General features: G+C 37.0%; 2 protein-coding genes across 3 annotated transcripts in view; both read right to left on the minus strand.

The window, feature by feature from the left end:
• ribc2 (RIB43A domain with coiled-coils 2) overlaps positions 1-5,261 on the minus strand; it is a 6,943-nt gene extending 1,682 nt beyond the window's left edge. The window contains exons 1-7 of one of the 2 annotated variants that reach the window (XM_053631425.1): positions 5,003-5,261; positions 4,841-4,922; positions 2,478-2,789; positions 1,948-2,066; positions 1,547-1,756; positions 969-1,135; positions 221-566 (exon numbers count right to left, since the gene is read on the minus strand). In XM_053631425.1, the coding sequence (XP_053487400.1) occupies positions 461-566; positions 969-1,135; positions 1,547-1,756; positions 1,948-2,066; positions 2,478-2,789; positions 4,841-4,922; positions 5,003-5,119 (1,113 nt within the window). In that variant the 5' untranslated portion in view covers positions 5,120-5,261 and the 3' untranslated portion in view covers positions 221-460. Of the gene's footprint in view, positions 1-220; positions 567-968; positions 1,136-1,546; positions 1,757-1,947; positions 2,067-2,477; positions 2,790-4,840; positions 4,923-5,002 lie in introns of those variants that run through there. The other variant, XM_053631426.1, reaches the window with a different exon arrangement.
• A 103-nt stretch (positions 5,262-5,364) lies between these two features.
• On the minus strand, positions 5,365-25,084 carry LOC128611700 (probable polypeptide N-acetylgalactosaminyltransferase 8). The gene is made up of 11 exons (XM_053631427.1): positions 23,971-25,084; positions 21,164-21,434; positions 18,494-18,660; positions 17,166-17,352; positions 12,360-12,557; positions 10,478-10,592; positions 10,206-10,391; positions 8,803-8,940; positions 7,580-7,672; positions 7,307-7,474; positions 5,365-6,934 (listed from the first exon to the last, which is right to left on the minus strand). Exons 1-11 carry the CDS (start codon positions 24,134-24,136, stop codon positions 6,815-6,817), a joined length of 1,809 nt encoding a protein of 602 aa, XP_053487402.1. The 5' UTR covers positions 24,137-25,084; the 3' UTR covers positions 5,365-6,814.
• Positions 25,085-25,191: the final 107 nt, after the last annotated feature.

The raw sequence follows: 25,191 nt of genomic DNA on the forward strand, positions 1-25,191 counted from the left end.
CCCAGTTCTGTATGAAGAAAAGCAGCCCTAAAGCGCGATGCTGCCACCACCATGCTTCACCGCTGGTATGATGTTCTCTTGTTGACCCTAACCCTAACCCTTGCGCTAAACATACCTTTTGGAATTATGTAATTATTATACCTTTCGGAATCGTTCTCATCAGACCATAACACACTTTGACACATGGTTTGGGTGATTTGACTGGGCTTGGATGTTTTTTTCTGAGAAAAGTTTCCGTCTAGCCACCCTGCCCCATGGCCCAGACATGTGAAGAATACGAGAGGTTGTGGTCACATGCAGCGAGTAATCAGTAAGTTTTTGTCTTGTCTATTTGTAAACATTGGTGGAACTTCCTGTTCTTGGTGATGTCACTGTGGTGCTCCATTTTCTCCACTTGATGATGGCCTTCACGGTGTTCCATGGTATATTTAATGTTCTGGAAATTCTTTTATACCCTCTCTCATGATTGATATCTTTCGAGAGCGAGACCCCGTACAGGCTTTGTCAGCTCTTTGCGGACCATGGCTTCAGCAGTCAGATGAAACCAAGAAGACGTCAAGAAAATCCTACAGAAACAGCTGATCTTTATTTGGGGCTAATCAGAATAATTTCATTGATGGCAGCTGTGCAATAATTACGTTTGAACATGAGCTTGAATGTGATTGGTTCAATCTGAACACAGCAGCATCCCCAATTATAAAAGGCTGTGCACACTTATATAACAAGGCTATTGTAACTTTTTTATTTGTCCTATTTTTCCCTAAAATGTTTCTGATTGTTTTTCACTTGAATTTTTATATGTTGTAATTTCACGTTGAGGGTGGAAAACATTCTGACATGATTTTATCTTGGTTTGATTTTTTTTCATCACAAAACCTGCTATTTTAACAGGGGCGTGTAGACTTTTTATATCCATTGTATGTGCATGCATGTGTGTGTGTGTGTGTGTGTATGTGTGTGGTACAGACTGTGCATGCTGAGCCTGGGCCAGTTGTAGGTTAGTCTCATCCACAGCCCTGCGCAGCTCCTTGTTCATTCTCGCTTGCTGTCTCTCCTGCAGCAGTGCGGCCCGAGCTGAAGCCATGAGCAGGCGGTCCTCCTGCAGCTGCTCCTTCCTCTGCTCCATGAGAACACGCTACACACACACACACACACAAGTCATAAGTCAGCCATGTTCATACAACTGACATGGCTTTCTATCAAACATCATCTTAAGGTTCAGGATAAAGTACATGCATGAACACATCCTGATGGCCTGGCACAGACTGCATCTTTAACTAATCAGTGTCAGCCTACGCTTCAGTATTTCAGTCCTTAACTATCCTCACCAAATGCTGTGATGTCTCGATTATGCAGATGCTATTGACTTATTAAAGTTCTTAATCATGGTGAAGAGTAAATATATACATTTTTCTATCAATACTAACTATTCACTAATGGTGATTTGAGTGCACGCTAGATCATCTTGTCACTACAGTACACTCATGAAAACTAATTAATCGTTCAGGAATAAAAGATGACCATCAGGTCTATGTGTTGAACTTACCCTCTTCTCCTCAGCTTGCTGCCGCTGACAGTTGGTGAATTCTCGGATCTGCTCGGGTGTTATGCCTTTGTAGCAGTCCCTGTGCACTCTTGCGCTCTGCTGTATGCTCTCGCTCAGCAGCTCCCCCTGCAGATGGTTCAGGTTATCACTTTGGTTGTTCTCCTCTTCCTTCCAATGCTCTCTTTCTCTCTGCGCTCGCAATTTGTCCGCCTGTGTGAAGATCCAAAACATGCACGAAACTGCTTTAAACCGATGCTACATTCGGAAAACAGCACACATATCAAGGTACAATTCTAATGGCCCACAATGTTGGATAATCCATTAGTGTTTTTCCCTGCGCACCAGGGAATGTGCTTTAGCTGAGACAAGGAGCATCTCTGTCCACCAAGATTTTGACTCACCAGAGCTCGATTAAAGTCCTGGATTTTGATGTTGGTGGCTCTCTTGTACTCTTCCTCCATCTTCTGCAGCTCGAGGGCTCGGGTATCCAGGCTTAGTGTGCTTTGATCATACTGCTGCGCTATTGAACAGAACACACGCTCAGTTAATTGAACAGATCCTGTGTTTAGTTCATTTGGTATAGGAAGATACCTCTCAATATTTTGAATCTACAGCAATTTTTCCTTTCTTGGGGAATTAACTATGTTCTCTGTTCTAAACCAACTGACCACAATGACAAATTAATTGCTATTTAGCTGACGTTTTTTGTGTCAGATGTATGAGAACATTAAAAAACGTGTCACCTTTCAGAGCTGATCGTAACAGCCGGATTCAATATTGCTCAGAGTAATTAATGCAGAAAATATTTTTCATAAGCATTTCTACCTACCTTTTACCAAGGGTGCCAATAATTCTGGAGCTCGCTGTAGATGGAGACAACACAACCAACAACATATCAGCTGCTACCTGAAATCTGGTAAACCACAGTTACCTTGCAGTCTTTGCAGCTCCTTCGCCTGGTTCAGCTCCTGCTGCTGCTGTAAGGTCCAGTCTCTCAGCTGCTCCTGTTGTCTCCGTGTCCTCTCTAAGTTGTCCATATCCTCGCCTACCAACCCAGGCAAAATGCGCACCCCTTCCTGCTTCTTCAGCGCTTCAGGGTCATTCAGGTCGAATTCGCGCCTGCTGCTGGGCTGCTGGAACTGCTGGCGGAAGTTGTCGATGGCCTCCGCTAGGAGACGTTCGTCTTGCTTCTGCCTGCTCTCCAGGAGACGTGCTGTACAGTCAGTGCGTATGAGGTCATCAGCTGGGAGAATGGAGTAAAGTGTAAGACAGGGATTTTTCTTTGTTCCTGAAATGAAGAAACTAGCCACATCTACAGCACAGCAATACTGCAGAACGTGGAGATCGGTTGTACCAACGTCTCCATTACATCCACGCTTGATTCTCCTTAATATGTTGGACAATGAGTGAGAGAAGAAGCTCTTGCTCTTTTTTTTTAGGAGCTAACAGTGAAGCCTGAAATCAGCATCCCTCATTGTTCATCTCCTAAATGCCACGGTAACTGTGATGGCAATAACAATGTCAGTATAGAGGTATAGAATATACACAGTGCAGTTGCGCACTTGTAGAACATTGTACACTATGTACACTAAAAATTAGCACAATTAGTGGTAGCTACGGCTGTAAACTGATCCATGAGCATTTGTTTATGATGAGGGTGAGGCGAGAGGGCAAGCCCTGAAGAGTGTACCAAGGTCAGCCATAGCGGACAGAGTCCCGAGCCCCTAGGCTCTCCTTCTTCCAAAAGTCTATGACTTGGGGACTTTGAAAATGTTCAGTTGAACATAATGAGTTCTGTAGAAGTGCCTGAGGTGTCATTTTTAGATGGAAATAGAGTTTAAAATTGGCTAATATGCCCAATTTCCACAGCCTCGTTCTCAAGCACCTTAGATCGGTTATAACTTGGAGAGTGTCAGGCTCTCCAAGAAAATTCCAAGAAATTCCTGCTCGTAAGTCTGGGTAGTCTTCTCAAGTACGAGTTCCTTCCCAGTTTACGGAGTGACATCAAATCAACATGACTGCGCACACTCAAGTAAACAGAGCAGCACTTCTTATCTTCCAATAAGTTATACTATATATACAAGTATTTGCTTAAGATCAATCAACATAGACATAATTGCTTGCTAAATATTTAACATCAACGTCTATACAGTTCACGATTTTGACATGGTAAATATACGTACACTATATAATATCACTCATCACAGTTTTCTGGCTAGCTTGTTGCTAACAAAAGACGATTATTGAGGTGTCCATTGTTTTTTCCCAACCTTGTACCTGGAATGCACGTAGGTTGAAAATGAGATCCAACTGAGATCCGACTTCTCAGTCTGCATCCGTGTTTAAAACGCTCTCCGTCTACACTGGTGTTTTCTACTGTTTCCAAATATTGCTCGTCCACACTGAAACATCTGAAAACGCTTACGTCCCTATACCAGGCATCCGTAAAAACGTAAGAAGCTTTGATCTGCGTCATTTCCGTGTGGCGTTTATTAATAAACGCAACCTGAAGGTTGTGTACAAAATGATATTAATCTTTAACGACGCTATCAAAATTGGGTAGCAGGCACAATAACTGCAGTACAACATCGTCCACCGTTCTTGGCTTAGTGGTTAGCATGTTTGCCTCACACCTCCAGGGTTGGGTGCTCGAATCCCGCCTCCATGTACACAGAGTTTGCACATTCTCCCTGTTCTTTGGGGGTTTTCTCCAGGTACTCCAGTTCCCCTTCCCAGTCTAAAGACGTGTGTTGTAGGCTGATTGGCATCTCTAAAATGGTCTGTAGTGTGTGATTGTGTCCTGCAATGGGTTGGCTTGGTTCCAGGCTCCCCTGAGACCCAGTGTAGGACAAGTGGTACAGAAAATGGATGGATGGATAGATGGATGTGCCACATGAATAAAAATACATCATTGTTTTATTTGAATATCTCAGTTTTCTCAGTCCACACTACAATGCGAAAACTGCGTTTTCAAATTGATCCACTTGGGAGAGCGTTTTCGAAAAGCTCAGTTTTCAGCCGAAACGTAGAGAAAAAGAAACAGATTTATGCGGATTAATGTGGACAAAGCCTCAGTTCCGAAGCAAGTCAGATATGCATATGAAAGTCCCCCAGTGACGTCAAAGCGACACACAACCACTAACTTCTCACAGGAATAACAGGAATACAACACCAACCATCAAATTAGCACCAGAATCACTAAACATATCAGAAATAGTTCAGTATAATCATACTGAATGTGTTTCAGGGTGAAGTTTTCCTTTAAATCGAGCTCACAGTATGTGTTAAACTCACCATATTCCTTCAGCGCTTTGGCCTCTGATTCTTGTTGAGCTCTCTTTTCCTGCACCTGATGCTGAAGAGCTTCTACATCAATCTGCACAACAGGTTACACTTTATCATCAACATGTCAGATTTCACTTTAGTTCATAAATAAATCATTAGCTCATTGCTCACTCCTATAGTCCGGACTTTGGTGTTGAAAATGCGCTCTTGTCTCTGCAGCTCTCGGTTTCTTCTCCTGTCCAGATGAGCGGCTGCGATGCGGTCAGATAGCAGCTCCATTCGGTTCATCTCCGTCAGCGGCCACTTACATGCACTTTTAACGACTTTTAACAGAGTTTCTGCGCTATTATTTATTTGTTTATTTATTGGTCGCGCAGCAAACCTTCGTCCTTGGCAACCTTCTCACCGCAAACATTCACCGTTGCTAGGAAACACGAACACGAACGCGCTAGCGTTCTATCGAATCTAATGACTGAATCACTGTGGAATCGATTCCTTGAGTCGATTCAATTAAACACGAACACAAGGAGAGTCTGGAGTGTGTATATGTACTTCAGTAATAAATATTGTAGATGTAATAAAAATCTGAGCGTAGCACCTAAGGTTTCACACAAAAACACTTTTACAAGGACTTTTATTTATTTTTCTTTATTTATTTTTCTTTTTTTTAAATTCACAAACTATGAAAATAAGCTCTTATGAAAGAAACAAGTTTAATATTATTTTGAAAGCTGGTATGAACAAGGGAGCATGACACATTGACACATAATTAATTACTATTATCCAACAACTACTTTCTGCAAACATAACCCTACTCATTTATGTAGATAGATAATTTTATTTGTCCTCAAAGAGGAAATTTAAGGACAATGTGATTTAAACCAAAACATTGTATTTTGGTCTCATCCATCCACAAATTTTTTCCAATAGCCTTCTGGCATGTGCATGCAATGTTCGTTTGGAGAGCAGTGACTTTCACCTTGCAACTCTGCCATGCACACCATTGCTGTTCAGTGTTCTCCTGATGGTGGACTCATGAACAATAACATTAGACAATGTGACAGAGGGCTTTAGTTGCTTAGAAGTTACTCTGGGTTCCTTTATGACCTCGTGGACTATTACATGTCTTGCTCTTGGAGTGATCTTTGTTGGTTGAACACTCCTGGGGAGGGTAACAATGGTCTTGAGTTTCCTCCATTTCCACACAATCTGTCTGACTGTGGATTGATGGAGTCCAAACTCTTTAGAGATTATTTTGTAACCTTTTCCAGACTGATGAGCATCAACAGCTCTTTTTCTGAGGTCCTCCTAAATTTCCTTTGTTCGTGCAATTATACACTTCCACAAACAGTTGTGGGAACAGTGTTGTGAAGATCAGACTCTGATAGATCTCTGTTCTTTAAGTAAAACAGGACGCTCACTTTAGGATTTCCATGTCTCAGGACAGAGGGCTTTGTGCTTAGAAATTTCTCAGTAAAATGACAAACTGCATATATTTTGTTTTTTAAAAAAAATCATATAATTTTAAGAGAAAGAAAGAGAGAAAAAAGAGAGAACAACTGTTTATAGCTGCCTGAAGAACTGACCTGTTTTCTGGAGCACGACATTAAATGTAATTATGAAAGATGAAAGAACGACGTGTCGTTCATTGATAAACTGTAAATTGTAATCATTGGCAAATTAGAAAATAATCCACCTCAAATTGTTAACAGTAACTCCCCTTTGCGATGGACTGTACTACACCACCCCAGTGTGTGTTCCTTACATAGATCTTCACATTACATCCTTATATTCCATATTAATAAACAGGACATTTGCTGTTGTAAGGACATTTGATTTTTTTTAAAAAAAGAAAGAAGAATTATTCATATAAAATATCCTATGTTTAGGATTCTTGTACACTTGTAGGCATTTACGTATATATTGTACATCACATTAGAGTTTTACATGAACATGCAAATGCAAATGAGACAGGGAAAACCATCAGGAGAGTTTGATAACATGTTGAATCTCCCATCGCTGTCCTGAGCAGTTCCGCATAACAAGAGTGTGATGGTGTATTTCCAAACACCTGTTTGTCACTCGATTGTGCAGTTCACCACCCTGGAGACAACACAGAGATGATGAGCATACAGCCGGAAAAATTGCTGTTATTTCTATGCAAACACTTTTTAGATAAGAAGTTTTTTTTTCTTTTCTTTTTCTTCTAATAGTCAGCCCCAACAATATGGCAGCATTGTGCATGTCCTTATCATGGGGTTGTTACTCTCAGTGGTAATTTTTTTTTGGTATCTTTAATATGTATGTTTCAATATGAACCCTGGATATAGCATCTTTAACACCTCTCTAGGTATAATATACATACTAAAGGTAAACAAGAGTGTACATAAAATTATGACTGCAGGATTTTTAGATTGCAAAAAAAAATTATACTAATTAAAAACAGCAAACCCTCTGATTAATGATTTACAGCACCTGTTTAAAATCCCAGTATATGCCCATATTCCTCATCAAGGCCTCTTTGCATGGGTATAAACCAGGGACATTCCCCGTGCCAGGATCCACCAGACACCTGTTGTCATTATATTTATGAGACTGGATCCCACCAATATAGAACTTGCTGCTTTCTTGGTAAAAGGTATGCTGTGAAAACAAACAGAGATCAGATAAGTCCTTGTACATTACTGGTGTGTGTGAAGAGTGACAGGTGTTTGGTGAATTAGTGCAGGTGTCATTACAGGTACTTACCTGAGAACTATAATAATGGCATGCGTAGGCTACAGGAACATGACCTGGTATAGGACCTTGATCCAAGCACAGCAGTGCATCTAAATTTTTCATCTTTAAGGTGAAAAAAATATAAGGAAGAATTGAATAAAAAAATGCATTAAGTGATGTGAAAAAGTACATTCTTTTAGACTTAAAATGTCTTTCAAAAATTACTTTTTGGATCGGTGAAAATGAGCAGTTTTTGGATGCATTTCAGCCATTGACGCATAACCGAAGCTTAAAATCTAGTAGTCTGACACTTCCTAAAGCAGTAAAGCACCAATCTAACTTCATTCCTTCAAGGTTGAAAAGTTTGTATTTAAACTGTAGCTTTACAAAGATTTTTTTTTTTAAATAGTGCAATGTTGAAAACAATGTTTAAGGAAATATTGATAAGAAAGCAATATTGAAATGAGTTTTGTTGTTGTTCAGATGAAAAAAAAAAACTAGTGGAAGAGTAAAAGTAGTGACATACAGAAGTGACTACAAGTTGCATTTCCCATTGAGGGTGCAAAGTTAATTAATATGCATAAACACCGTCCTGTATTTAGTATCTTTAGGTAGAAATGCTCCAAGTTGCAGATTCATTTAGGCATGTGCAATTTTGCTCATGTGAAAGTTCTCTGTGAACCCTGTTAGTGAATCAGCTTGTGTGTTTTATATGCGTACTATCAAGTTGATCAAACTATCAACCTTTTGGAAGTCAGGGTCTAAATTAATTGTTATTATTCTTATCAGTCAAGCAGTATGCACATTTTTTCAATCAACTATACATCCGCAGTTGGTCAACATCAGGGGTGTCCAGTCTTATCTGCAAAGGACCGGTGTGAGTGCAGGTTTTCATTCTAACCAAGCAGAAGCCACCACTTCAGTAGCTTTCAAGCCAAGATCAACTGATTAAACAGGTGGAATTAGATGTGGTTCCTGCTTGATTGGAATAAAAACCTGCATCCACACTGGCCCCTTGCGGATACGATTGGAAACAAAATAATTAACCTAAGACCAGAATTGGGTGCACTGAATTGTGGTTTGTGCTGCTATTAATCAAGAAGATCTTTCTACTTGGAAATATTTTTGTTAAAGCTTCTTTATACCACAACTGATTAAATTAATGTGATTTTAGAGGCTGTTTAAATTGTTAAGCTGATATGATATTATAATATTATTATAGTATTAGAAGTTTTTAGAAAGAGAAGATTTACTCCTCCGTAGCCCACAAGGTTGATCCAGTTGTCTAGTTTAGGATAAACATTCTCCAAATACCACTTGAACGGTTTACAGCCTAGTTTCTCTCTGAGTTTCTTTCTTTCTGAAGTATCCCCAATATCAATGCCATGATCCTTTACAGGAAGAAAAATTCACATCACTGTATTGTTTGTAACAGACGATCTGACTTGCTAAACTCTCACTTGAAAAAGCCTACAGATTATAATGTTGGTTGATTTTAATTATATGTGATTAGACCACAGTGCTGTTGAATTCTCGGTTCTGATTGGTCAACTACAGATTAATTTTCACTAAGAGCAGCTCTGATAGTAGTTCTGGCTGAAATTGGACTCTTTATATGAATGTACTCATTCTACAATTATTATTTAGAAATGAATACATGTAATCATATTTTCATACGTGTATTTCATACGTGTATTTCATACGTGTAATCAAGCTTTTGCATACACTTTCTGTAAAGTGTACGGAACATTTATGTCTCCAGTTTCAGTGCTTTGTAACATGCCACAATAAAAATCTTCAGGACTTTGCACTTTACTTTGCTTCCTGGTAACATGACAAGATGTATTTTGTTGTTGTTGTTTTATTAACTTCAAGAGAGAAAAAAAAGAGATCCCTTTAAGAACACAAATGTTTATAGCTGCTATAACGTAAGTGAGAACAGGAACTAACATGTTTTTTTTTTTACTGGATGTCCTGCAACACTAAATGTAACTCTAAACGAAGAAAACGTGTGATGTGTCATACTTTAATAAGTTTTTTTAAATGTAACCTCCGGCAAGTTTTACTGTGGTGTTTTCACATTCACTCTGCTTCATCATGCCACCTCGTCAATGATTATTTTTCTGTAACATCACACGGAGTGGTTTATTATTTATATATAATATGATGAGATAACTGGCTACTGTCATGTAAATACCAGAGACTTACTTGAGACTACAATTCCCATCAGCCACTGCACCTCACCTGATCAAGTTACATGACTGTCTGCACCTGATTCACATTTGGGATTAATGATCACTTGTATATAAGTCACGTTTTGCACTGCACACATTGTCTTGCGTTGTTTGGTCTGTCTATATGTATTACGTTATGCACGTTCTTATTTCATGTTTCATGTGTCTTAATCTTTGTACCTTGCCACGTGTTCTACGGTTCTTGTTTTGTATGTTATTAAACATTTCACTTTAGTGCTGCGTTTGCATCCGTCTCTGCCTGCAAACCTGACAGCTACCAAAATAATCTACTAATAAAATGATACTATATTTAAATAAAACAGCTAATCTGCATTATATTGTACAATAGAGTATCAGTAATAAATATCACAGCGCATTCAAGGGATTTTCAGATATCATTTGTATCCATTGTATGCACTCACTTTAAAGGGAAGATTCCAGGCTATGTTAACATGATACTTGTACTCATCCATCCAGATATCAGCCACTCGCAGGGCATTTCTCTTCATGGCATGGCTCAGGTCGAGCATATACGGCTTGTGGGCTCTCTCTATGTGGGCGATCTTGGAGCACGGCACTACCTCGATGCTCCCACCACACGTCCATACCTGAATATGAACTCAGAGCAGCTTTTACTTTTGCAAGTAAATTAAAGCCACATAGTAACAGCAACATTAAGCTTAATAAATCTCACCCGAATACCAAGCTCTACATTTTCTCCACCGTAAACCTCCATTCCTGCGTCCAGGCTGCCGATCTCACCCAGAAAAGCTCTGTCTGCAACCAGAATTCCCATAACGGAGGGAGACCTTACGAGGGGAAAAAAAGGTTTCACACAGTTTTCACATGAGTACATCATGGCACAATGATCATTATACTGTAACAAAGCATTGTTGTGTTCTCAATTCTGATTGGTCAAAAGATGTTGAATTCTTTTCTATAACAGCAACAAAAAAAGCGCAGCTACAAACCTACTGCCTATTAATATTAATGCACTCTTTTTGATATTATGATATTATGATATATGATATGATATATCTATAGCAACAGCTCATTCACAAGGACATGATTGTTATTTTCTTGACAAAAGACACTAATTTACTATCTGTAAGAAAAACCTGAGTATAATTTGAGATTTATGTTGAGTTCCTTTTTCTTTTTCCGTCATACTTTAACTAAATAAAGTTTGTACCTTTTCACTTTGATGAGAAAGCAACATTTACAATATATTTACAACTCCAATACTGAAAAAGTTGGGACAGTATGGAAAATGCTAATAAAAACAAAGAGGACTGCTTTTTAAATGTACTTTGACTTGGTTTAAACACAAAACATATAAAGACAAGGTATTTGATGTTTTACCTAATCACCTGCATAGTTTTTTGAAGATAAACATTTATTTTGAAATTGATGCATGCAACATGTTCCAAAAAAGTTGGGACAGGGGCAATTTAGGACTAATAGCGATGTGAAAAGGTGAAAGAATAAGATGACATGAAACAGGTGAGGCAATCATCTAATCATAGTATATAAGAAGCCTCCAAAAAAAAGGGCTTTTAAGCAAGTATGGGTCGAGGCTCGCCAATCTGCCAACAGATGCGTCAGCGAATAATCCAACCCTTTGGGAACAACATTCCCCAGACAAATCAGTAGGATTTTGCGCATTTAACCTTCTACAGTGCACAATATAATTAAAAGATTCAAGGAACCTGATGCTAAGGGCAAAGCTGAAAACCACTTCTGACTGCACGTGATCTCCGATCCCTCAGATGTCACTGTCTTTTTGTGTGTTTTTTTGTATCTTCCATACTGTCCCAAGTTTTGTCAGAATTGGGGTTGTATTTAGATGACTCTTTGCATTTTTAGTAATGTTTTATGTGTACAGTTAATAATGAATATATACTCAGCAATAAAAGAAACATCCCTTTTTCAGGAGACTGTATTTTAAAGATAATTTTGTAAAATTCAAATAAGCTTTACAGATCTTTATTGGAAAGGGATTAAACAATGTTTTTCATGCTTGTTCAATGAACCATGAACAATTATTGCACATGCACCTGTGGGGTAACATCTCACAGCAAGAACTGACAAATCTGGTGCAGTCCATGAGGATGAGATGCACTGTAGTACTTAAAGCAGCTGGAGGACACCAGATACTGACTGTTGCTTTTAATATTGACACCCTCCCCAACCCCCCGCCCGCTTTGGTCAGGGACTCATTATTCCATTTCTGTTCATCAAATATCTGTGAAACTTGTTCAGTTTATGTCTCAGCTGTTGAATGTTTTTGTGTTAATACAAATATTTACACATGTTAGGAAATTCGCTGGAAATAAAAGCAATTGAATGTGTTTTTTTTGCTGAGTATATTTACTTTTATTTCTGATATATTTATTCATTTAGGGTTAAATATTTTCACAAAATTTTCTTCAGCAGACAGTTCCTACTTTAGCCAAAGTATTCAGTACTTTCATCACTGCAGTAATTCTTATTACTAAATGTTTGTGATAAAATAAAATTGACACATCAGAAAAAAATTATGTTAAGCATCTCAGTCTCAATGCCAATAAACTCACTTTCCAGGAATTGAGGCATCATTGTGTGTATACCATTCAGGGCTGAAAGACTCGTACATACACCACAGCGACCAGTCAAAGGCATGAGCAGCAGGCATATACCGAACAACTTCAAGGTCGTAATAATTGACTTTGTCAAACACAGGAGAGACAATCACTGTTCTGTCTGCCTTGATCTGCGCTAGCAGTGGCTCTGCCCTGGTGACATTAAAGCAAAATGCAGATATGAAAACTAAACAAAACAATAAAACAGATGACATCAATTTTCTGTTCGTAATGACCATGTACCATTAAACCAACAATCAAAATATTATATGGATAAATTTCTGTTTGTATAAAGTTAGAACTTCATACAGTCAGGTCCATAAGTACTTAAATATACCTCTGTACACTACCAAAATAGATTGATTCAAAATGAAGCAATCAAGATGTGATTGAAGTGTAGACTTTCAGCTTTAATTCAAGGGGCTTAAAAAATATATTGAATTAAAACTTTAAGAATTACAGCCATTTTTATTTTTTTTACAGAGTCCCTCCATTTTCACAGACTCAAAAGTTATTGACGTTATGACCCAGCTAGTGCTGACACTTGAGTGATCCGAAATTTGATGATCAGGTGTGGTCTGTTTCCTCATTATTTTATGACAGATTAAGGAGATAAAAGTTCTGGAGTTGATTCCAAGCATTGAATTCACATTTGGTAGCTGTTCATGGGAACTCTCAATACAGTATGTTGTCCAAAGGTGGTGTCGATGAAAGTGAAGGAGGCCATCATTAAGCTAAAAAAAAAAAAATGAAACAGACCCATCAGAGAGATATCAGAAACTTTAGGAGTGGCCAAATCAACAATTTGGTACATTCTTAAAAAGAAGGAATGCACTGGTGAGCTCAGCAAAAAAGCCTGGAAGGCCACAAAAGACTGCTGAAATAGACGCACACAGAAGACTTTCATTGTTGAAGAAAAACCCCTTCACAACATGTAGCCAAGTCACGAACATTCTGGAGGAGTCTACAATCAAGAAACACCTTCATGAATGTAAAAGAGTAAGTTTACCTCAAGATGTAACACTGAAGAACAGAAAGGCCAGATTAGACTTTGCTAAAACCTAAAAACAAAAAACAAACAAAAAAAAGCCCTCTAAAAAGCCTGACCAATTCTGATGCAAGATTAACTTGTACCAGAAAAATTGGAAGAGAAGAGTATGGAAAAGACAAGGAAGGGCTCATGTTCCAAAGCACACCAGATCATCTGTTAAACATGGTGGAGGTAGTGTTATGGCATGGGCATGTATGGCTGCCAGTGGAACTGGGTCACTGGTGTTTATTGATGATGTGACTGCTGATAGAAGTGTATAGAAGTGTATTAAGTGTATACACTATACTATATACTTTCTGCTCAGATTCAGTCAAATGCTACAAAACGTCACAGTACAGATTGATAATGACCCACATGAAAACATACAGCATAAGCAACCCAAGAGCTTCTTAAGGCAAATAAATTAAATGTTCTTAAATGTCCAGTGACCTATTTGAGTATGCTTTTCATTTGGAGACAAAACTGAAGGCAGAAAGACCAAGAAACAAGCAGCAACTGAAGGCTGCTGCAGTAAAGGCCTGGCAAAGCATCTCAATGGAGGAAAGTTGGCATTTGGTGATGTCCATGAGTTTCAGACTTCAGGCAGTCATTAACTGAAAAGGATTTGCTTCCAAGTATTAAAAATAATACTAATATTTATTATTATATTAGTTTGTCCAGTTACTTTTGAGCCTATGAAAATGGCTGGAAAAAATGGCTGTAACTCCAAAACAGTTAATGTAATATTTTTGTTAAACCCCTTGGATTAAAGCTGAAAGTCGACACTTCAATCACATCTTGATTGTTTCATTTAAAATCCATTGAGGTGGTGTACAGAGGCAAAATTATGAAAATTGTGTCACTGTCCAAATACTTATGGACCTGACTATACACAAGCTTTACTTGTACAACCCCATTTCCAAAACAGTTGGGATAGTATGGAAAATGGGAAAAAAAATCCACAAAAAACAAACAAAAAGTGCCATTTGAAAATTCAATTCACGGTGTACTATATTGGAAACACAATATTAACACATTATTTGATGTTTTACTTTGTGAATTTAAATCTGATGACTGCAACACTCCAAAAAAGTTAGGACAGTCGACTGTTTAGCACTGTATAACATCACCTTTTCTTTTAATAATAACTTTTGGGCCCTAAAGACACCAGTTGGTTAAGTTTAGCGAGCGGAATTCTCCCACATTCATCCATTATGCATTTCTTCAGCTGTACAACTGTATGGGGCCTTTGTTGCCTTATTTCTTGCTTCATAATGTGCCACACAATCTCAATCAGAGACAGGTCAGGACTGCAGGCAGGCCATGCTAGCACCCACACTATCTGCTTATGCAACCATGCGCTTGTATTCCGGCAGAATGTGGTTTGGTGTTGTCTTGCTCTGGAAAATGCAGGGATGTCCCTGGAAAAGACGACATCTGGATGGCAGCATATGTTGCTCCAAATTGTGTACATATCTTTCTGCATTAATGAAGCCCTCACAGATGTGCAATTACCCATGCCATGGGCACTGACACACCCCCATACCATGGTAGACACTGGCTTTTGGACCTGACGCTGATAACAGCTTGGATGGTCCTTTTCCACTTTGGCCCAGAGAACATGGCGGCTGTTTTGTCCAAAAACTATTTGAAATGTTGACTTGTTGGACCAAAAAACATGATACCACTGTACTACTGTCCATCTCGGACGAGACCGAGTCCCGAGAAGTCGGTGGCGCTTCTGGACAGTGTCGATGTATGGCTTCTGCTTTGCATAGTAAAGCCTTGACTTGCATCTGTGGATGCAGCAGCGAATGGTGTTGACTTACATAGGTTTACCAAACTATTCCCGGTTTTTACGGCAGTGATGTCTGAGGGATCAGAAATCACGTGCATTGAGAAGTGGTTTTTGGCATTGCCCTTTATGCACTGAGATTTGACTGGATTCCTTGAATCTTTTAATTATATTGTGCACTGTAGAAGGTGAAATGCCCAAAATCCTACCGATTTGTCTTTGAGGAATGTTGTTCTCAAAGTGTTGGATTATTCGCTGACACATCTTTTGGCAGATTGATGAGCCTCGACTCATCCTTGCTCTAGAAGGACGAGGAATTTTTTGGAGGCTCCTTATATACTATGATTAGACGATTGCCAAACCTGTTTCACATCACCTTCTTATTTCAACTATTAGTCCTAAATTGCCCCTGTCCCAGCTTTTTTGGAACATGTTGCGTGCATCAATTTCAAAATAAACGTTTATCGTAAAAAAAAACTATGCAGTTGACTAGGTAAAACATCAAATACCTTTGTCTTTATACGTTTTTTGTTTAAAGTACAAAGTCAAAATACATTTACAAATCACTCCTCTTTCTTTTTATTAGCATTTTCCATACTGTCCCAACTTTTTCGGAATTGCGGCTGTACAATGGAATTCCCATGGATGCTTCAGTAGAAAACAAATGATAAATAAGTACAAATAAAATAATGACAATTGCCAGGATGCTGCAGATATTATTCAGTCTTTCTTATAGTAATGTTGCATGATAAATCTTCCATCTGGACAGATTTCTTTTCATTTTCTTTTTTTTAATCCCAAATCTACTGACAGAGGAAACAGTAAAACACACAAGCAAATCCACATTTTAAAGATGGCTGTCTGAATAGTCCACATTGATGTCTGAATAGTGGCATGAAAGCGATTAAAGCTGTTTTTTTTTAACAGCTTAGTTAATACACTAACAATAAAAATAAAAAAGAACAAAGAAAAAAATGTAATACAAAGCAATGCAATGACATAAAAAATGACCTCATATGGCCATGGATATTGTTTCCACTCAGGACAGCTGTGATTTCCTGCTGTTGTCAAGCAACTGTTTGATGCTGTAAAAAATAGTGCTTCACCTTAGCATGTTCACTGAGAGTAGGCTAATGGTTGAGAGGCAGGAATTTGGCCAGTAGTTACTGCAAGCTTTTATAATCGAACAATTGGTGTGCGAGAAGGTGGGAATTACAGTGAGGGGTTAAAGCAATTCAAATATGCACATACATGATGCAGCATTAGACCATAAGCACATCATAATGAAACTAAAGACGAATCCCGGACATTATCTCAAATTTAGACATCCCGGCTGGATGCTTATTTAAGGTCTGAAAAAGAGAACATGTCCAGGAAAAAGAGGACGTATGGTCACCCTATATCATGGAATATACCTTCCTTTAGCATAGCAAATCCTCTTAACTAACAGTTTTTGGGAGGTGAAAAAGCAAGCTAACTGTACTAGCTATGGATTCTTACCAGAAGCACAAAAGTTCTCTGCTACTTCCTTTCGAGATTTCTTTTACTTACTCATGTCTTCATACTCATTTAATGAGATGTGCCAGTAAATAGAAACTAAATGCAGGTAGGAGCTAATCTTATGAGTAAAGGACTGAGAAAATGTTGGATCGTTTGGATTTGTCGCTTTGCTGCATCACAGCTAATTTGCATACAATTGAGAAAATGTCAACTCAAATTTGCCGCTGAACTCATAGCACCATGTCACGCATATATGGTCACCTGCTGTTCTGTTGCTTGCTAGCGTGAGTGCTGGGTCAGAGCCAAAGCTCAGGATCGAACACCAGACCCTGTAGCTGTAAGGCACCAATACTACCTGCTAAATCACAGTGCCACCCAAATGTATAACTTAGCATTAGTTAATAGTTTTCATTACTTCAGTTGATTTAACACTCACCACTGCACATTGACCTCTATATGTGCATCCAAAATGGCCACCACGTCAGCACTAGCGGCAGTCCAACCAGAGACTCGTGCATGGGCGAGGCCCATCTGCCGATCGTGTCTCACTCTCAGGATTTTCAGCTGAGGATGCTGCTTCAGTGTACTAGCAATGTAGAAATCAAAACTCCCTCTCAGGTCCTCTGTGCAAAAGTAGAATAATGATTGGGAGACTGTGACAGTAGCGAAATATTGTTACAAAATGACAGTGTGGCTGTGTATTCATTCCAAACCTGATTAATTAGTCGATGAAAACCTGCAGCCATACTGGCTCTTTGTGGAAAAGATTGGAGACCCATAGTCAAATCCATGATTTGAGGATAAACAATATTTAACATTTGCGTAACATTAGATGAACACAAAATACATCTCAATTAAGCGAATGAAAGTAACCAGTAACCCTTTTAATACTAATAAATTATGGTTGCCATAATTCCTAGACAACATGAAACAGAAATCATAAAGCATTCTTCTTTCATAATCTGTGCAAAATATGAACAGGAACATGATCCAACTTTCAGTTCATGCAGTCTAATTTGATTAAAAAAAGATCATTAATTCAATTCAGGTCCAATTAAACACCGCATGTTTTGCCATCACAGAAAAATAACCAACAATGATGTGGTGTGATAAAAAAAAAAGTGGAGTTACTGTTTCCAACCCAAAGTTGATTACTTTCTTATAACAGCATGCCCCAGAGGGTTTAATTCTTCTTATACCAGATCACTTTGCTAAGGACCACAATTTTCATTAAAGATCACTACTTTTTATCCACTTATTGTTATGTTTAATGTTGTGGAATGTCTCCAAAACAAGTTAGTTCCTGTTGTCACTTACAAGTTGTTCCCTTACCAACCTCTTTTTTCTTGAAGTGAATACACCAAAAAAGAAACATGCTACTTTTTATGTTACCAATAAACCGCAAAAAGTGCAAACTCTCAAAAAAAAACAACCCTGAACATCACAAAGCGGTGACACTGGGGACTCCTTCCATGAATATTACACATAATTATCTCCTCAAATTTTTTTGTTAAATATCAACACAATGTCTAATCATTTCATTATTAGCAGTAGATTATGTGGAACGTAGACTTGCAGCTGGAACTATTGCAAGAGATGCTGTTATGGAAAATTAATCAACACATTCTTACCAGTCTGAATTGAGAATTAACTGCACTGTGGAACTCCATATCATGTGTTTTAGCTCATCAATTAATCCTGATAACAGCAAATACAAACATAAACATGTCAGAAATCTAACTGGGATTAATTTTTGTAACGAACCATTAGTGCTGTGATCGTCCACCAGTATGATCTCCTTCAGCAGGTGAGCAGGCGTTCTGTGGATGATGCTGTGTATGGCTCTCTTTAAGATCGACAGAGCCTCGTTCAGGTAGATCAGAACCACACTGAGCGAAGGGAGCTGCTCTGGATACACCTTTGTAGCACACCTGAATAATAAAAGTAACAGAAACATGGCTACATGAAAAAATTTACCACATGGTGATATACACAGTCACTGTAAATATTCTTGGTTTAATTTAATTTTTTACATTGAGAAAAGGTTTTTGGAATACAAAATTCCTAAATTTGTAAATGTCTATTTTCTATATTTTTGAGTTATAGTTCTTGATTTTTTTAAGAAATTCGATTTCTTTTCAAAATGTAAACGTAAGCTTAAAATTGCACTTAAAATGAATATGTAGACATCTTTGCAGCGTTTTAGAAACAAATGTACTGTAGGTAGATGAGCAAATATCTGTAACAGGACAGACACATATCACTATCTATTTAAGCATGTTCTCCCTGTGTCTGTATGGGTTTCTTCTGGGTTCACTGGTTTCCTCCCATGTCCCAAAAACATGCCAGGTGGATTGGCCAAGATAAATTGCCCTTTGTGTGTGTGTGTGTGTGTGTGTGTGTGTGTGTGTGTGTGTGTAGGGCCAGTTCTAGACATTTGGAGGCCCTAGGCAAAATTTATGTTGGAGCCCCCCCATACCCCTCCTATGACATGTTTTTTCCCATTACTTTAAAATGTAAACTTAACTTGATTAAACTTTTTTAAGTCAGCTTATTTTAATTTAATTATAAATTACTCATAAAGCCACACTGACTAAAAATTTTAAGGCAGCCAAGATTGTTTTTTTTTGCAGTAATTTGTTCAGTAATTTATTTTCGGTAACTCACCCACCCACCTATTTGGGATAATGAACAGTTTTGCCTATTCTATACAGTAAAATGGAAAAAAAATACAAGACATTACATTGCCAACAAATAATTACAGATGAACACTTCCTGCACACCACTTCATAGTGTTGGGTCCGAGTCCACCTTTGTCGAGTTTGAGTCGAGACCAAAGTCAAGTTTGAGTAGAGACCAAGTCCTTAACCAATCAAGTCCGAGACCAAAAGGGGCCGAGTCCTTAATTGCCAAGTCTGAGTCTAGTCCAGCCGAGTCCAAAAAGTAATTGAACTGAAAAAAGATTGCGTGACAAGTGTGAGTTCATTCATAATTGGACTCGAGTCCGGGATCGAGTACCCCAACTCTACCACTTCAGTAAATGAACATCAGTGCCTTTATCAGTTTTTTCCTAGGTGGGTATGGACAGGATTTCCCCCTCCTATCAAACCAATATAGACTATAAATATAATCATATTATGTATTGCAGTGAAATACCTTAAATATGCACTATATACACAAATCAACTGCTAGTGGAAGTGAAAGAGACAAACTACTAAGCAGAAAGAATAGTTCATTTCTTTATAAAATTGTATGCTTACTTTTCAATAAATATAAAAACAGTATTTATGATATGAAAACTAAAATGAAGTATTATGTTAGAGCAGTAATGTAAACATCAGCAGAATTATGATGAGATACAGAGAGTTTAAGTACTTTTTTTGAAACATTAAAAAAATACTTGTGTGTTTGCTCTTTAACAATGAATACAGACTTCTTTATTTTTACTAGTCATCTCCTGACGCGCTCTTTTGAACTCAGAATAAACTGGCAAATGACTGATCGACAGAACAAGGCCCAGTTTATTTTTAGAATACATTACAATCACTCCAAAATAGATGATGATACCTCACATTCTTTCTTTGCGTGTCTTGTTTAGCCTTTCACTCAGCAGCCCCTGAAGGATGTGTTCATTTCTGCACCATCAAAAGTCACTGACTTAAAGTCAGTCATCTGCAGAAAAGTTGCGTTTTTCTATTTTGTTCATCGTAACCTATCTGCCTATAGGTGGCACCGGCCATGGATGAACTGGAACACAGACTGCACCCTAAACCTCCTCACTCAACATCATTGCTGACCCCAGTAATGCTCTTATGTCTGAATGAACTCAAATCCCCACAGCCATGCTCCAAATTCTAGTGGAAAGCCTTCCCAGAAGAGTGGAGCTTATTACAACAACAAAGGGGGAATAAATCTGGAATGGGATGTTCAACAAGCACATATAAGTGTGATGGTCCACTTTTGGCCATATACTGTAGTGTATATATAGTTTATTAGGAATCAGGTAATGGAATGCGTTGATACCGATGGCAAAACTCTTTGCACCTGCACCTGAGCATACCCAGTGTTCACGCATCTCACATCAGCCGATGCCTGAAACAGATGGAACATGGGTGGCTCTTCCTTTCCGTCCTGTGAAACAGGATTGGATATTGTTTCTGTGACGCAGTGATTGTGAGTGTGGTTCCTGCTGTTTGATCCCTGAGGGAAATTGATGGTCTGACATTTCTTCAGTTTCCCCCTCACAACTTCACTTGAATTTTTATGTAATTAATTCCCATTTGTGTCTTGTGATTGCTAGTGTGAACAAAGGGTTAGATCCATGTGTACCACCTGCTATATCCTTCCATGTTTTAATGTTTTATTTTCCTGTTTTTTTTTTATTTATTTATTTATTATTATTTTTTTTTTTTAATTTAAAAAAGTTCAGGTCACCTGGGATCACGGGTGTCTGGTAGTGGTCGTTTAATTGGTAGCCGGTCACTCAGGTAGACATTGTATCCATATTTTTTAAAGCCCTCCTGTGCCTCACGCTGCTCGTCATGGGAAAGATTTCTACCCCATGTTCTAAACAGATAAGATTCTGGGAAAAGCAGGGAATTAGGATTTCCTGCACTTTTTTTCTTCTCTTCTCTGTTTTTTTGCATCTCTTCCAGCATCTTCTGCATTCGATTTTGTTTTTCATCGAAGGACATCAACAGGTCATCTGCAAATAATCAACTGAGGTCAACATAACAGGATAGGAATATTATTAATATTAATAAAGAAACCTAGAAAGCATGTGGAATTTTATTCAACATTAAACAAACAAAAAAAAAACAACAAATAATAATTTTGCATGAGCTAATATTATGGAGTTCATATACGGAGTTCTAATATTATGGAGTTCATATATGGAGTAGTACTACTACTACTACTACTACTAATAATAATAATAATAATAATAATAATAATAATAATAATTTGTTACCTATCTACATAGCTTCAGAGTTTGTTTTTTATTTAAATGCATGCAATATATTTCTCTAACAGTGTCCTTACTGGGAGGAAATGCATTTGGATTATTTCAGTAACAGGATCAGCATTTAATCCATTTAATGCATTAAATGGATGCTGATTTTGTTAGCTTGCTTGAGAACAAAAAAGTCTTAGCATTTAATAACATTATCTAACATTTTTATTTACTCTCTGGTAACTCTTTATTGTACGCAACATTAGTTATGATTCCTAACAAAGCTTCTAGCACAATAAAACCAGCAGGTCCACTCTGGCTATCAGATAGTAAATGATGGGGTTGAGTTCCTGTTTTGAAGCAAGTGGATTATACAAAAAGAAAAGAAAAAATTAAGCTTTAAAAATGTTAACCCTATTATTAATCTGTTTACTGTGATGTTTTTATATGATTTTATAATTAATCTACATGATCTACTGTGATATTTGGTGGAGCTCAGCTAATTTAGTTTCATATGTTTAACTGTACACTTGGATACCTTTTGTGATGATTTGTTTGTTTATTTATCACTGAGTCCAGATCTCTGAATCCAGATCAACCATTAATTAAGTTGTTAATGATTAATTTGGATTCAGAGATCCAGACTCATTATTAATAACTAATAAAACACAATGAGAATTAAAGCTTGATTTATAATGAAAAATTATTACAATAAATACTGTAAAACATTTTTTAACCTAAATTGCAGAGGTGTAACGCAATGCCATTATCTGTATCTATATCTATTTAGTGTGCAAAAATAATGGTATTCAGTCTTTAACCAGTAGTAGTAGTAGTAGTAGTAGTAGTAGTAGTAGTAGTACACTGAAAATACACTGGAAAAACAGGGCTGCTTTTTTTTTAATTCACAAAATATAACAACAATTAGCAACAATTTTTTTTCATCTCCTGAACCAGATGCCCTGTGGAACTTTTATCTAATATCAATAAATAAGCAAACTAATCACAAGTAATGCAAGTTACAATTGACAACAACAGCCATCTGATAATATTGGATTAGATTTACTTCAGTTTTTGCATTTGCAACATTTCAAGAATTTCAGAAAAGTTCCCTGGATCAAAATCTACTATAAAGCTAGGCCACAGTCAAGTTATAAATGGGTGGCATTTATAATTATGGGCCTATAATTCTTTACTATAATGTTTGTATGGTTTTCTGAGAACGTTTGCTTTTAACAAAGCTGAAAGATCATTTAAGAATGACGAAAATATGCGTCATGGAGATCCAGCTGCCCTGTGCAATGACAGAAATAAAAGGAGATTTATTTTGTTTGCGCAGAAATGCTCATTGTAAGTCGGTGTTTAGGTCAAGCTAAAATATTACATCTCCTATTGTTAATAAACTTGGTGTTTGTAAACGTTCCTTGAGCCGGGTTGTTTTTAGGTTGTATTTAAGTTGTATTTAGGTTGGACTTATTTAGCTTGGACTTATTCATATACACAACATGCACTAAAATCACATTTTTACACATTTTTACATAAAAAAATGTCAAATTTAGTACAGAGTTTGTTTTCTGTACTTCTCTCAGAGGTTTATGCGATAGCTGGTGTTTTAAAATCTTTATCCGTGTTCTTGTGTGTTTTGTTTTTTTAACTTTGAGCATAAGGGTTTAGAAAATCTGATTAATGTGACCCAAGAAACAGAATAGTTTTTTTTCTGACATATTTTAACTGTCATTGCATTGGGGTAAAACTACTTTTTTCAGTGACCTAAAGATATTCTTTCTGTAGTATGTTCACTGCAAAAAGACATTTTATTAAGTGAACATATCTGTTATATGGTCAAATGTATTTAGTATTTCCTGTTATAAGATTACAATAAACAAAATATAAGATTATTAAACCTATTTCTGAACATTTTTACCACTAATTGTACTAACTATTAATTTTCAAATTTTAGGCATTTATTTCTAAAAAAAAAAAAAAAAAAAAAAAAAAAAAACAACAAAAAAAAACGAAAGAAAATAAAAAGATGAAAATTATCTACCAATAGAATAAGAAAATGTAAAGCTTGAAAAGAGTAAAGGCATCCAAAACAGGCTGAATAATATAACCATAACGTAGCAAATATGTAATCAAATTTTTGATACACTCGCTGTAAATATGTATGCACTTTTCTGATGCACTTGGAATTATCATGATACAGTTATACCAACAAATTACCAATACTACTTTTTAAAAATAATTTCTAATAATTTTAAAGCAGCTAATCCATATTGAGGATACTCACAGAGTTTTTCAACAGTTTGTTCCTTGTCATGTCCTCTCTTGAGTGCACCACTTTTGTCTGTCTGGTTGTTATTTAATACTCTCCATCTATTCAGATAATTGATCAGAAAAAGAGCCACAGAGGCACAGATGAAAATTCTAGCCAAAGTCAACTTTAGGAGCTTCATACTTAGAGCCTTTTGGGAACTTTCTGAACAACACAGTACCTAACACCAAGGAGGGTTGCTTCTCTGATCAAGGTTCAAGGTTATCTTTATTGTCCCTGAGTAACCACACACAGTCCTTAGACTAACAATAATAAAAAGAAAAAAACAACAGCAATCAAACAAACAAGAAAGTATTGATCAAATACAGATAAATGCAGCTGTTATTTATTTATTTATTTTTAAAGCTGTTTGTTTGAACATGGTTCAGTTAAATGTAACCTCTGTTTGAAAATCAAACAGTAATTTTGAACAAAGTATATAAACATGTTAAAACCACTATAATGTTCATCTGGAATTTTGTTAAAGACAAAGAAGAAATGTAAAAATATTTGTTTCTAAATCAGCCTTGCTCATGGAGAGTGCCAGGGAATTGTTATCTCTCAGTGGTAGGAACCACACCTAAACTCATGAATTGGTATATTTATATTGGCATCCATTAAGTATTATTCTCATTCAATAAATGGAAAATTAATGAATCAGCTTAGTGACACATAGCAACTCAGTGGCCTTGCACAAAATAAATAAATTAAGAAATACAATTTAAAATCTGGAAATGATGATGGATGATTTTAGAGAAACATTTAAATTAGCAAAGTAATTGTACGGTTTTTGACATTATCTCAGTTCCAGGTAGGCTTAACACCTACAGTACAATGGATGTGAAAAATTGTGAAAGGCTGTGAAAAATTTTCTTTATTGTTTAACCTTTTCATCTTTTGTTTAAAAAAAAAATCACAAAAATACTTTGCTCTCATGGATATCAATCAATTGCAAACAAAACACAAGTTTATCAAAAAAAAATATCTTTGTTAAATATAGGTGTTCATCAATTATTAGCACCCTTTTAGTCAATACTTTGTGCTACCTCCCTTTACCAAGATAACAGCTCTGAGTCATTTACCTTTTCCATTTATTCATTTAGCAGACGCTTTCATCCAAAGTGACTTACAAATGAGGAAACACAAGCAAAGCGATATATCAAGTGGAGAACAATACAAGTAGTGCTACCATACTTC

Source organism: Ictalurus furcatus, chromosome 8 (genome assembly GCF_023375685.1).
Source record: "Ictalurus furcatus strain D&B chromosome 8, Billie_1.0, whole genome shotgun sequence".
NCBI lineage: Eukaryota > Metazoa > Chordata > Actinopteri > Siluriformes > Ictaluridae > Ictalurus > Ictalurus furcatus.

Bases quoted from the DNA above. Each gene is read 5' to 3' on its own strand.
- LOC128611700 (XM_053631427.1), bottom strand. From the start codon at position 24,136: ATGAAGCTCCTAAAGTTGACTTTGGCTAGAATTTTCATCTGTGCCTCT. The intron at 17,353-18,493 runs GTTCGTTACAAA...ACTTTTGCACAG, and splicing joins GGACGATCACAGCACTAATG to AGGACCTGAGAGGGAGTTTT. The intron at 7,475-7,579 runs GTAAGTACCTGT...TTGTTTTCACAG, and splicing joins GCCATTATTATAGTTCTCAG to CATACCTTTTACCAAGAAAG.